General features: G+C 43.0%; 1 protein-coding gene across 5 annotated transcripts in view; it reads right to left on the bottom strand.

Annotated features, from left to right (window-relative positions):
- Positions 1-15,038, bottom strand: part of LOC131226067 (preprotein translocase subunit SCY2, chloroplastic) — a 77,863-nt gene that overhangs the window by 868 nt on the left and 61,957 nt on the right. For all 5 annotated transcript variants that reach the window (XM_058221735.1, XM_058221736.1, XM_058221739.1 and 2 more), the window contains exons 9-12: positions 10,277-10,393; positions 10,039-10,168; positions 874-997; positions 635-741 (exon numbers count right to left, since the gene is read on the bottom strand). In XM_058221735.1, the coding sequence (XP_058077718.1) occupies positions 635-741; positions 874-997; positions 10,039-10,168; positions 10,277-10,393 (478 nt within the window). The remainder of the gene's footprint in view (positions 1-634; positions 742-873; positions 998-10,038; positions 10,169-10,276; positions 10,394-15,038) is intronic.

Below are 15,038 nucleotides of genomic sequence, written 5' to 3'. Positions count from 1 at the left end.
GGCAAGATAGCTGATCTAATGGGCCCTACCATGGATGACAGATGCTCCAAAAAACTCCCAGATAAAGAGTGAAAAACTCTTGATCTCCTAGAATAGTCCAATGACGAAAAACACAAACTATAAATATGTAGCTGAGGTTGCAAGTAAGCTTGGTTGGCTCAGGCCCTGTTCCAATCCACGCTGCTTTGGGCCTGGTTTGATCTGAGCCTCAAGGCCTGCAGGATGGATTCAGGTTTGATTTTCAGGTCTAGTAACTAGTTGGGCTGGACGTAGGCCGGTAGACGCTGAAAGGCCCAACAAGTAGGCACAACCTGCATCGACTAATTTAACATGTGGGCTGAGCATTTGGCTAGTGGGACCAATCCACCCAAACCTGAATCTTTATATCAGGAGTTGGGCTGGGCCTGAACATGCTTCACTATCTATAGCCCGCTCCTGAAGCCTGAGAATTGGTGGTCATGTGTATGCAGCACCTAGATCACACCCATACCCATGCCCTAGTTACATAGCACATAGCTCATCATATCATTGATTTTTCCCATAAATGCATTTTGGTGAAGTTGGGAATAGTAAATCATGAATCTTTGAGTACATCACTAATGATAAGAAACAGGTTTAGTTGTGTTGTACTCACAATGATTAGGACTGATGTAAATCCTATTGCGAATCCCTCATTGATACGGCGTAAATAATGATCAAGCAATGTCGATGAAGTGGCCAAGATACTTAACAATAGTCCACCTGCATTATTTTAACGGAACAAGAGATAAGGATGTGAACGACACGAAACTAGTAATATGTTAAACAATAGGCAAGTATAAAATAGAAGCTATATTTTATTTTTTCCAAACAATTTATAAAGTGAAAGAGTACCCCAAAAACGTGTTGAAGCCTGAATCTTTGTTAGATACTCTACTGTCGCCCTTCCAGGCTTTATATTTGGAATTCGGGCGCCCATTTTGGTCATGTAATCAGCTATTTCTTTAGGTAGGTTGGCCTGCACAAGTGCAAACATGACATCTTTATGATATGTCTAACATAAAAAATATGAGTCATCATGTTGGAATTACGATCCTAAGAATGTAAAAGACTTGCTAACTGTTTTTCCCTACAATTAATATTGAGCTGTAAAAATTCTGGAAGTTTTATTAAAACCCCAATTGCTTAAATCATCGAAGTGGTCAAACTTCAAGTATTAGCAACCCAATTAGACGAGAATTTTCTCACAGAACTCGGATTTCCTTGAACTGAGTGATCAGTTGTAAAAACTTGACGAGTTGTATTAAAATGGCAATATTTGGGTCAATCATAAACTCATCTCAATCTTTAGCAGAAGCCAATTTGCTCAGCAAGTTCTTCCAAGAACTGGTAGAGGTCTTGAAGAAACTGAAGTTTTCTTTTAAGGTTTCTATCTGATGAGGAATCTCATAATTTCAACGGCCTTAGCACCGTCAACCAATAAATGCACCCATGCAACTGCACAGACTAAAAGACCCCCATTTTGCCCATTATCAGATTGCACTCCTGATATTTGCTTGTCTTTTCCAATTTTCCCTTTCATAGAACCCTAGCTCTCTTGCCACTTTCCTTCTCTTCCCATCCCTCCATCCCTTTAGGTCCATCTGACCTTTCCCCAAACCCTAGTCCCTAAATCTTAGCCATATCTGGATCTAATAGATCACCACTTATAGATCCCTATAGTTTACTATTTTTCGTTTTCTTGGTTTCTTCGTCAACACTTTTTAAACGATTTTTTTTGGTTACCGAAGTGCACAATTCATCTGACTTCCAAATTAATTTGACCAAGTCAACTAGCTCAAAGGGCTCAACAGTATCCGAGCAGATCCTCAGTTCTTCAGAGCTGCATCATGTCTAGGGCTGTCAATGGGCCGGACCTGGGTTTCACTTTGACCTGATGTAAAACTGATGAGTATGGGCCTTTTCAAACAGCCCTACTCAAAATCCTGATTTTGGTCAGCCATAAGTGGATGGTGCTTTGGGTGCAAAGCACCAATCACAAAGAATATTAATAGTTATTGATTGAGGAATGCTGGCCCGGCCTGTTTACAGCGCTAAACATGTGATTATCAAAGTCTTTGCAAAAAGCAAAAAGTAGATGACATATAATTTGGAATATTTCTCAAAGCATCAAATGTAAAACTTATCATAGCCATATCATAATATGCTAACCAAGCATTTGTTTCTCATGAATAAAGAGAAACCACATAAGAGGATATCATAGTGAAACCAAGGTGTAATGGCAGCATGTCGAAATGCACTTAAAGTAATGGACGCAACTAGACAACAAATATTAACAGACTAGATCAACCAAGTCTCGGGTTCGAGCCCAACTTACCACAAACATACATAATCTATCTAGACAGATGTATGTATGTAGATACATAGATGGATAGATAGATGTGTGTGCGCGTGCATGTGTGCGCGCACGCATGTGTGCGGACTTACAGTCTCCTGCGAGCTGGACCTTAACGGGGCTTACGTGCGTGCAAAGGGCTCTGTTGTTTGAGTGGGCCCCACTGTAATGTGTTTCCAAAATTCACTCCAACCCTTAACTGCATAACACAGTTTTAGGCCTAGGGCTCAAAAATCAGCCCCATCCGTGATTCGAGTGGGCCATACCAAGAGAAACAGTTGGGAGGGGAGTGCCCACCCTTTATTTTTTACAGGGCCCACCCTGATGTGTACGTGAAATCCACTTTGACTTGTACATGCGGCATCCCCTGTTAGGCCCAGGGCCAAAAAAATCAGGCTAACATATGATTCAAGTGGGCCACACCAAAGGAAACAGTTGGGAGAGACGTCTACCATTGATTTTTTATAGGGCTACCATGATGATTATGTGAAATCCACACAAACCATTAGGTGCCACACAAAAATTTAGTCATGGGACCCAAAATCAGGCCCATCCATAATTCATGTGGGCCACACCAAGGGAAATAATCTAGAGGGTGGGCATCGCCCTGTGCCCTGATTCCAATTGTGTGGCCCCCCTGAATCATGGTTGGGGTTGGATTTTGATCCCTAGGCTTACAACTGAGTCATGCATCTGGTGGTCAAAGTGGATTTCCGAAACACATCATGGTGGGGGCACACATGTGTGTGTGTGTGTGTGTGTGTGTGGGTAACTTGTTGATTCTAATCAACCTATGTAATAGTCTACTACATTGCACCTGTGGGAGTGTTGCGCTCTCACTGCTGGTCCCAAGCCCAGATAGAGGGTTGCATCAAGTTGGCAGACAGCGTCAAACTTGTGCCATAACTTCCCAACATGAATCCAAACAATAGTTGAATGACAGAAAAGGATTCATGTAGCTGACCCCAGTTAGTTGGGATCAGGCTTAGATGATGATGACATCACTCACTAATATATAAACAGACAAGATTTAGAGATACATAGGCAGCATATGCAAAAGATACCGAATAGGATAAAATTTAAGGCCTTGGTAAACAGAGGCAATCTAGGAAACAAGTGGGAAAACACCCATGCCATACGGGCAACCTTATCCACATACTCTAATAATCAGAGAATTCTCAGAGCATGACCCAATTTCCTTTATATAGAGGAGAGAACATAACATATAAGCACACACACAAATGGAGGACAGAGTTCACTAAACGATACAAGATAAAGGGACATGCTGATAAATAAAACTAAGATGCAATGAGCTATTATTAAAGACTCACAATCGAGCAACTTCATTTCAAAGGCAAAGACCACATGATCCAGTCTAAACACTACTTTTCATTCTGGGAGAGGAAATCCTGAGATGAAACTAGAAGGCAACAGAAACAGATAAACCAGCTTCTAGTTTTCATTTCTAGAGTGGCAAGTGCTCAACACCTTGTGCTTCTTCATGTTCCCGCAAGATCCAATTAAATATCAAACCCTATCATTAAAGCTGTCCCGGGAAAGCATGAATTTTCAGTGAAACTGTGGGAAATAGAGATTATGGAGTGAAATAATACGGTAGTAACTAGTAAGCTTCCTATTGGACAAGTCATTTTAGGTCAACACTTTCAAGCTTGAAGGGAATTTCTTCCGAGATAATCATGCAAAAGAACTGTTGAATAGATATTGTAATCATATCATGGTTGTCAGCCTGTCTGAGGCCTGTAGATATTCCCAATGCTGTGGCTATGAAGATGACATGAAGGACCAAATGGGGCAAGAATGGATTGTGAGAATTTAAAAGAAGAATCCTAATGCTAGGTCTGCTGCTGCTTTTATTGACATGCCCACAGACCAGTGACTATTGAAAGTGAAACCACAGCTCAGGAGGTGTAGCCGTGCTCATCTGCTGATCTTTCAGGAAAATTCATTTGAACTTGCATATGTAGTTCCAAAGTGTAAGCTTGCATGTAACAACAGAGATGAGAATGAAAAAGTCAGGGAATGTCATGCTACTGGAGAACCTTGCTGTACTTAGACAAATTCTTTTTATGTTTCTACCTAGTGCAATAATCATAAGAATGTTTGGCATCATTATGGAGATCTTATCAGACCATGGAGTTGGAAACAAACTACAACACGCTTGAAGCCAATCGAACCATAACAGAAGTTGAGACACATTGATTAATGTCCTTTCAAATAGAAGAAAGCAGTAGAGCTCAGAAATAATCCTGTAACTTTCCTTTTATCAAAAGAAAAATCTTTATGGCATGGCCAAAACATAAACCAATCAAGAGATTCTATCCATTTATCTATACTCCACTGCAGAATAGATTCAACATCTGGAGAGGAAGCTAGAGGCTTCATCCTGGAGCTAGGCTTCCAACTGCCAATTAGATAAAGAATGAGGATCATCCCACCTACTAGCTACAGATACAGGCCCAGGCCTGAACCAGCCCAGTAATCAAGCACTTGGCCCAACAGTGTTTAGAAAAGCCTGGCCGGGTGGACCAGCTTGTGAGACCTTTACACAGACATAACTCTGGGCTTGCCCAACTCAGGCCTTGGTCCAGCGTTTGGACCAATAGACCACCTGACCAGACTGCACATGGACTGGCCCAGCCCAGATGCAACATGACTAAACCAAGTTTCGAGAGAGAGAGGATTAGGAAAATGCATGAATAACATTGGGGGAGGAGCTTTTACGAAGCAAGAGAGAGACTGGAAAGTATCTCGGGAAGCGGATTTTTCTTTTTTGATTGTTAAAAGAGTCACGCGGATGAATCCGAGAGAAGAATGGTCCGAAGGTTGGATATTCGCGACAAGCTCTACCTTCCTCCCCCACCGACATCTCAGCCAACTGGATCGAGGCATTTAGTCGAGAGCAAAGGAAAACAGCTGCCCGACCAGATTGAATCCCACCAACGGGAGGAATCAGGCGACAGAGAAAGATGGACGATCATCACCAGAAAGGAAAGAAGCAAAAGAAAAGGGCGTCTTCCTCCTGAATCCCCCACTATTCTCGTGGATAGATTTCCCCTAGAATGGAAGAAAACCTTCTTAGTATGTTTCAGCCCCATGGTATCATCACAGAGGTTGTCATTCCTCGAGACAGACGGCACAATATCCCTAGGGGATTTACCTTCGTTCGCATGTAGACAGAAGAGGCTCGCCTTCGAGCAACCGAGGGGGTAGGTGGACAACAGTTCAAGGGGAGAAGAATATTAGCGCAGAGAGCTCATTTTGGTTCGAGCAGAAAAAAGGACATGGTCTTTAAAGGTGGTAGGAAAGCTCCGGCAAAGTCCGTTCCTCAGGGGGGTGATTGGGATTCGCTAGAGGCCAATCCCCATCATCTCCGTTCGAATAGGGCGTGAGATGCAAAATATGTGAACAAATCGAGGCCAATAGATAGGGGGAAATCGAAGTTGGTGTGGATCCCCAAATCATACTTAAGAGGCCGTAACTAGCAAGAAGAGTCCTCCAGTGCTGGTGCATTGCTCTAGTTATAACCTCGATTCCAAGGGGGATCCCACGATTTGGGCGTGGATGGAACAAGGCGGGGAGCATCCGGTTGTCAGAGTCAAGTCTGATGTTCTCCAAGGAACTTGGACCCAATTTCTTCATTCTCTCCTACTCATCACCAGGAAAGGAGTCTCCTTGGTGGATGTTCTCTCTTGGCTAGAGATTTGTTGCAAAATCAAGGCAGACAATTGCATTATCAAACCCTTGGGTGAGTGTGAACTTTGGGTCTACCTCTACCCCAGCGTTAACATGAACCAAGCGATAGCCGCAGGTTCTTTTTCCAAGGACGGCCTGATCATGGAGGTTCATAGATGGAACAATAGATCCCTATTCGGGGAATCTGATGTTTCCTTCTTGCTCTGGGGCATTCCATTGGAACTGTGGGGTTGGAGAGGTGTTCAGAGCCTTGGTTTCCTGACTGGGTCAAGTTCTGGAAATCGACAGGGATACCATCGCTGGGTTAGATATTAGTATAGCCAAGATCCGAGCAAGGAGAAGAAGCTTCCTCAAAGATTCTCCCTCAATCACGCTCAAGATCTCGCCCACAGGCAGGCAGCGAGGAAGATGGAGCACTTTTTCGGTGCTCCCATGAGACTCTGAATTTTACGGAAACTCCGAGGGGCGAAATGTGGCAACAAATGCTCGAACGAGCAGGATCGGAGCAACACGTGGAGGAACCCGATCGGGTCTCTCATCCCGAATGATGGTTTTCGCAAAGGCAGAGAAGTGGCTTGGGGTGGAGTCACCGAGGATTGAGAGGACTGACGGGCTCGAGAGGTGGCTCGGGTGCTTGGTCAGGCTCGGAAGGAAGATATTTTCCCTACAACGTCTCGCTCAAGGTTAGATGATAGGCTTGGAGCCGAGCCTCCAGCTAGACCAAACACATGCCAGCTAGCTGGTTCTTCTTTCTATCCCACCCGTTCAATCGGGGATGGCAAACTGGATTTCAAACATTTAGCGGGTGTGGCGGCAAGCTCCCATCTCTCACACGATTCTCTCTCCTCAAACGTGTGAGGTGATTCTACCTATTCTTTTCCATCACGTGGGTTTAGTGAGGCATGTGCCAACTCCCTTTTAATCGATTTTATTCCTAAGCCTCTTGGGCCGCTCGAGTCGCGTGTGCCTCTTTTTCCTTCAAACCATTCTATTAGTAGGGGACTTTCGACAGAAGACAGAGAGGCCATCTGCTTTCCACATGCTCCATTCTCTTCAGCAGCCATTGCCCTCTCCCTGGTTCTCCCAACGACGCTAGCCCACTTGTTATCATCCTAGACTTCGTAGATCGCCCTCGTCCCCTCCCCGAAGTAGCACTGCCTCTCAAGCCTTGCGATTCTCTCTCAGATAAGGGTGATACCTCTAGGGAGATTATGCTGGAGGAGTTTGCAGATTCTCTCAACGTAACCCCTCTTCAAGTGACCAAGGATTTTTCCTCTAGAGTCCTTAGCTCTCCTCCTATCCCCACGGCTGAACCTCTTTCGAATTCAGAAGCCTGTGCAATGTCAGAGGCGGTAAGGAATGGTATAAAGATATGCTTGAAAGAGTGGGGAGATCCACTAGCCTTACTTTTGGGGCAAAAGATGACGATGTCCATGCCTTCATGAAGTTTGTCGAAGACCGCAGTAAGCAAAGATTGAGGGTTATGTCGAAACAGAAATCATGACCAAAATTCCTGACAGGTTGGAGGGAACTCCTCAATCTCGAAAGTAAGATAAACTATGATTCAAATAGTTCATTCCAGAGGACATTTGCCCAAAGAAGCTATGGGAGCAACATTCATAGATCTCATACTGAAAAGAGAAGGCCCAGAATCGCTCTGAGATTTTAGGCCTGTTAGCCTTATAGACTGCCCCTACAAAATCCTAGCCAAAATATTGGCTTCCAGATTCAGGAAAGTGCTGACATTGGCCATTTCGAACAACCACGGGGCTTTTATCACTGACAGGCAAATTCTGGATAGCACGTTATTGGCCAATGAATGCATTGATCTCCAACACAAGGAAAAGAAACCTGGTGTGGTGTGCAAACTCAACATCATAAAAGTGTTTGATCATGTGGACTGGGAATTCTTGAGATATATGTTGTGTAGGTTGGGCTGTGGTGAAAGATGGATCGGTTGGATAGGGGCATGTGTCTTTGGCATCTTTTTCAGTCCTAGTAAATGGATCTCCTAAGGGCTTCTTCAAGGCATCGAAGGGCCTTAGGCAAGGTGACCCTCTTATCTCCTTTTTTATTCACAGTGGTGGTAGAGGCATTGAGCGCTATGCTTATGAAAGGTCAGCAACTTCATCTTATATCAGGTTTTTGCAGCTCCACTTCAAGGCCAATCATTTCCCACTTGCAATTCGCAGATGATAGACTTCTGTTTTGCGAAGCAGAGCTGGCGAAGATGGATAATTTATGAAAAAATTTGGGTTGATTTAAAGAGGTATCTAGGTTGAATATTAATGCGCATAAAAGCGAGATCTTGGGGATCAATCTCCCCAAAGAATAAGCGTGAGAGTTGGCAGCTATTTTCGATTACAAAGTGGGGTCCTTTCCATATTCATATTTGGGGTTGCCCCTATGAGTGGGAAGACCCCCTAAGCACTTGTGGTACAAGGCCATTGAGAGATTCGAATGGAAGTTGTCTACATGGAAAGGAGGCATCTTTCTTTAGCAGGTCGCATCATTCTCATCAAATTGATCCTCTCCAATCTCCCCTTATATTTCATGTCTCTCTTCAGATGCTTGAAATCAGTTTTGCATAAACTTGAGAAGCTGAGAAGGGATTTCTGATGGCATGGGGTGGAGGATAAGCACAAATTTCATCTTCTATGCTGGAGTGACGTTTGCTGTCATCTAAGCCAAAGGGGGGTGCGGGGATTAGGGACCTCGAGTCTATGAATCGCGCTTTATTGGGTAAATGGAAATGGAGGTTTGGGGTCGAAGAAGGTAGATTGTGGAGAGATTTCTTAGCCCATATGTATGGGCTCGAAGACTGAGGATGGGAGACTAAAAAATCCTCTTTTCGCCGGGTCTCTGCTATTTGGAAGGCCATCCTTGCAGTATCTCTTTCTGTTATTGCTTCTTCATTTTTTTTTCCCTGGGAAGCAGCGATCGTATCAGGTTTTGGGAGGACCCATGGTGTGGGACCAGCCCTCTTCAAGGAGATTTCCCAGCCTTGGCGGCTCTATCCATGCAGAAGGACATTAGAATGGATCGATGTTTTTCGGCAGAGGGTAGCGGAGCTTGGTGTCCCCCGTGCTGAAGGGGGCTGACGGACGACAAGTTTGCTAGGCTTCTTTTGTGACTTCAGCACTATTATCCCTCTCCAGATTCGCCCAACTCCCTGATGTGGCCAGCAGCAGCCTCAGGTTTTTTCTTGGTTGGTAAGTAGGAAACGGATCTTGACAGAAGATAACTTACAAAAGAGGCCTGCCGAATATTTTCTTGACGAGTATGAGCAACGCCGAATCTGTAGACCACCTTCTTATTCACTGTCCATTTGCTACCCAGTTGTGGAACCATATGTTCACGCTTTTCAACATCGCTTGGGCCATGCCTAGTTCAGTTCCGATTTTTATGCGGGCCTGGCATGGTGTTCGTCTAACGAAAGAAAAGGCGGCAGTGTAGAGGCTGATTCTTTTAGCCGGTTTATGGAATCTGTGGACTGAACATAATGCAAGCTGTTTTGATAACAAGAGATCTTCTCTAGTCAAGTTTTTAAGGAAGATGGTAGGGGATGTAATCGAATGGGCTAGGGTACGCCTACAGTTAGATCTGAATTCAGTCTGTTCCGAGGTGTAACCTCCAGGTTTTTGTATTCTTTTCCCTGGTTTTGCCAGGCTCTCTTCAATAAAATTCATTCATAATCCTTCAAAAAAACACACATTGGGGGAGAAGAGGCAAGGAAGACTGAGGATGAAGGGTGTGGAATGGGTAAGAATACAGACAACAATGGATCTAAATAACTCGCCCTTTGTAATCATTAGCATACTATGCAAGAAACTACCAAAGAAAAGATTTCAAAAGTAAATGTTAGATAATAGAAGAACAACGTGAGTGCAAGTGCATCGTTAAGATGACATAATTAAAAATACTTGATATTAGGTTCAGAAGATGCTTACAATGTCAAATATATTGAATACAAAGACGAAAAATGCATAGATTGAATAGAAAACCCAAGGTGCTGCACCAACGGAAGTGTCTGGGTTAAGTATCTCCTTCACGTGTTCCCAGAACGGAGAACCAAGAATGCTGCCATATAAATGCTCCATGTTATAAGGTTTTTTTTTATAGCACATAGAAGCAAACAAGAACCCTATCAAAATTATGGCAAAATGAAATCTGCAGATGTATAATGACCTTGCCAGAATGCCAGGAAAAGCCAAGAGATAGGTGGTGGTGAGGACAGGCTGCATCCCTTGAGGATTAATGTTGAAAGGGATATAGGGCTCCACCTCAGTAATTGGGGAATCATCTCTATCCAAGAAAAAAGGACGCAATGTCAATTGTCAATATGAGCTTATTGCATTTGCAAAAACCGCTGATGGTATAGCGGCATGATTTATGGAACTTGTTATTGCTCTCCATTCACACACACACACACAATAAAAAATAAAAAATAAAAAAAAAACGAAAACTCTTATATCTATCTGCTATAGTTGGAAAGTAATCTCAGACATGCGAACAAATCTGCTGAGATAATTTTAGATTTGATTACTCTCAAGTTGCAAAGAAAAATTAAATAGGAAACAATATGATCTGTGATTTTATGCTATAGAATCCATACAAAAGTTACTAATCTCTAAACCGTCTAACATAGAGTATAGACTCAGATATGCCACATTACTGTTACTTAGAAAAATGATTTTAAAAAGAACCCTGGCCCTTTGACCGTTTGGAATTATCATTAAGCTAACATTTGAACCACATTAGTAAAGCATGTAAATGGCCAGTAAAGCTGAGTGTCTGGGGAAGTATTGAGGTCCACGTCAGCTGAAGTAGACTGTTTATTTTGGAAGGAAGAAATCAGAGGAGCAATCTAACCAACCAAGACAAGAATAAACAATTCGGCTGTAAACTTGTGTCAGTTCTTTGAAACTTATCTGTAAAGAAAATATACCAGGGCATCTGTTTCAGACCTTATAGTGCTTTTCTATGCCCTTATAAGGGATTTTTATCTAGTCAATTTTAATTTCATGTTTATATTACACTGGTAACTTAACTTGTTTTTTACATGAACCCTCCATGGATGCTAGCTATGTTTTTCCATGTCCTAACCATTCACTGTCAAAGTGCTTTAAAGTTGCTCTATTTTTACAATGTACAAAAGTGAGCAAGATATTCAAAATGGTTATGCAACAGCCATTACAGCCATTAAGGAAAAAAAATGCCCGTAATGGCCTGTTACGGGGCTGATAAGTTTATATATATATATATAAAGGCTGTAACGGCCTGTATTGTAACAGTAATTATGATACCTTGAAAGTAAGACAACACATGAATCTCCAACTCCTTCCCTTTTCCCAACATTGGTTAAGGATTAAATAGTCTTTTTCCCCTTTGCACCTTTTGGAAGAATTCTTTCCATCCTTTCAATTTCAGATTATTCCTTCTCCTTTAATCTTTCTCCTCTTCTCTCTTTTTTTTTTTTTTTCTTCTTCGGTCTCAAAGGATGAAAGATCCATAACTCCTTCACCCTTCTCACTCTAAATCAGAAACCCTTATACCTCAAAAAGAACCAAAGCTTAGCCTTGACTCGTCTTATCCCTACCCCTCTTTCATTTTCTATTTCTCTAACTAGGCTTCATGGCATTCTTTATGATTTGCTTTTCTTCCACATTTTCTTTACTGCCACAACCAGTTGTTATGAAAGTCTCCTTCGCGGGCCACCTCAATGGCACATATTTTTTTTTAAAATAAAATGAAGAATTTTATTAAGAAAAAGAAAAAGAGAGAAAATTATTTACAACAAAGACGCTCAATACATGAGGGAGAGAATTGCACCTATCAAAAGTCTATATACAAGAAGCCCAACCCTTGGCATTGACTTTGGCCCAGATAGCCCTATTGTTCCTTTCACCCCAGATAGCCCAAATTCCACCAATTCTTGAAGCACCTATTGTTCCTTTCACCCCAGATATCCCAAATTCCACCAAAAAAAAAAAAGCCTTGAAAGAATTCTTCCATAGAGCTTGGCGCCACCCACGGAATTCTAAAGATGGGCAAAGAATTTGTCTCACACTTCCCTAGCGAAAGGACACGAAATAAAGAAATGATCCACTGATTTTGTGCTCCTCATGCACATCAAGCACACATTTGGAAGCACCATTTTCCTCTTTTGAAGATTATCTATGATTGGCATTTAGTTTCTTCCACTTAACCAAGCAGACGCTGCCGCCCCCGCAGGAGCCCTGCACTTCCAAACAAAGGCCAAGCTTTGCCCTTGATTCCCATGCATCTCTTCCTGAATCAGATTTAGTCACTCCTGAATTGTGAACAGCTAAAGCTCCCAAGAATGAGAAGGAAAATGTGAAGGCTGAAAGGAATCTGGAGTTCAAAGTGTGGACCGTAAAAATAAGTTAGTCAGATTTTGTAAGGTAATGAAGTGGAAGAAAGTAGAGAAACATTAAACCTTGGAAAGGACCATCCGCGAATCTCTGTTTGGCTGGAGCCCTCTTCCTCTCCTGCATATGATCCTCATGGAGATGGTCTCCCAGGGAACTCCGTAGGGGAAGGTGTAAAGGCTGTTGGTTACTCTTGCGGAGCACAGCAATCCAGTCAGCCAATCGTAGCATAACATGTGGACGGGCACGTGACAGATGGTCTTGCTAGTCCTCGGGGAATCAACCACAAGGATTACTTGATCTTAGTTTCGATCCCATCCATTGGTTTTCTAGCCGATCCAGCCATTGATTGGGCTTGTCCTATGGCCAATCCTGCTCCCTTGCCATGTATCTCCTCAAACAATCACCTGTCATTAATCACCTATCATTCTTCAACAGTCAGGATGAAAGAGGCAATTTCCAGAACTTCTGCCTAGGCCAGAGCGTTTCTGCAGAAGAAGCCGCTAGGCATCTGCACTCTTGCATCAGGCGTCAAGCAGCGACCCTCTAGTTGCCACGCTACATGGTGATGGAAGAATTCCTAACAATTGGTCGCGAACTCCCAGCTACCATTCTTCCTCATCAGTCTTCTCTACCCTCAACCTCATCTCTTCCCTTTGCCTCATTCGAGCAAGAGGCCAGGACATGGGCCTTAGTTCCTATGGGTTCAGATACTCCAGGCCGTCTCACCCCGTTTTGCTGATTAACCTGACAACCATTATTGATAATATGCCTCCTCTTCAATCCATTACAAATGAATATCCTCTTCCAGAATTCCATAAAAGCTCAAAACCTGCTCACAATTAGTGTTCGAAATATCAGTATCACGCTATGTATCGCACCCTTGGGATACAGATACGTATCGGTTATCGCACGGGATATATCATTTGTATCGCATAATTTATCATACTTTTTGGGAAACATGGGGAAACATTGGGGAAATGGTTGAATTTTTTAATGAAACTTTGAGGATTGTTAAAAAAGCCCTTAATACACGCTTTTAAATCATAACATCTCGAAAAAAAAAAGAAAAAAAGATGCACATAATAAATTTCCTTCGTATATGGTCCTAAGCTATGCGATGTTTAACTGAACTAATGCAACTATATTTAAATTGAATGCATGACATTTATAAATATATCAAAGTCATGTATGAAAACACAACCAATTCATAGAAAAGCAAAAGAAGTAAAAATTGAAAAATATACATATCAATGATGGGGACTGGTTGTGCCCTAGACTCACATAAAGTTGCACGGTTGCTCGTAATCATCGTCTCCATCTCGGCAGGGCTGGGAATAGTAATGCTGCTCCTTAAATCGACAATATTGTGCCCAGGTCATAGTAGAGTGGTATCAGTTAAGATACTCCTTGACATAACACTGATACTCATCCTCTCCGAACTGAATCAATACGTCCATCGTGGGTACTGCGTAATCGTCACAGTTTGTGTCTGATATGGATTTAGGAAGGGCACATATGAAGCTCCTTAATATCCATATTGCTGGCCATATCCATACCGTTGCTCATATCCCTACCCATATGCAGAAGTGAACTCCTGACCATAGTTGAAAAATGATGTGTCGTAATTGCTGGAGTCACTCGCCGCATATTCACTAGGTCCATATACATGCCCATACTGTGGCACGGAACTCGAGCTACTCTCATGTGTTTGTGATCCAAATCCATGTTGTGGCTTGTAACTCAAGCTCCCTTCCCTCGTTCGTAATCCAAATCTAGAGCAACCTCGCCTGTCATGAACGCCTGTGTCCCTCATGCATTTTGCCAACAACTCAAAATCTAAAAGTTTCTGAGTCTGCTTTTTCTTCAGTAGCTTTTGACGCGTGTATGTCTTATTGTAAAAAAGACAGGATCGTGGTTCTCTTGGACAAGAATCATGGTCAGGGTCCTGCGTGGCATGATCGAAATTCTCCTTCTCAGTGAAAAGGCTAAGAGGCCTCTTATCCTAACTCCCACCCGAACTGCCACCATCCCCGTCACCATTATCACCATCACTGGACCCATCCCCCGCATCACTCTTTAACTTAGTCTCGGTGTCAGAAAATGTCTCCCCGCCATGTGTCCCGCGTGATAGTGACTACCGCGGGCTGCCCTCCAGACTCCTCGTCAATGGAATGCCTTATCAGGAGACCTCTGCTGCTCCACATGTGTGTCAACATCAATCCCTTGTATCTCTACCTCCGCCGCAACATGTGGCTCTGGTCACCCATCCAAGGTATCCAAGTCATCTGACCTAACCCATTGGTAAATTGGGTCATCCTCCTCATCCTCAACATATGCATGTTGTCCGACTATCATCAGGTCCAGTGGGTCTTCCTGCGCTTTTCTTCTTGCTTCTGCGCGGAGCAGCCTCTCTCATAACTTCATATTGTAGTCATAATACACTAGCTTCTGAAATCACTTATACCCTAGTCTATTACGTTTATTTGTGTGGGTGAGGGAAAACGTACTCCAATTCCTTTCACAGGGTGACAAGGACACCGTCTATGCAAGCACAC

Source organism: Magnolia sinica, chromosome 14 (genome assembly GCF_029962835.1).
Source record: "Magnolia sinica isolate HGM2019 chromosome 14, MsV1, whole genome shotgun sequence".
Taxonomy (NCBI): domain Eukaryota; kingdom Viridiplantae; phylum Streptophyta; class Magnoliopsida; order Magnoliales; family Magnoliaceae; genus Magnolia; species Magnolia sinica.
Note: the sequence above shows the minus strand (reverse complement) of the source record. Positions and strands in the feature narration are given on the sequence as shown.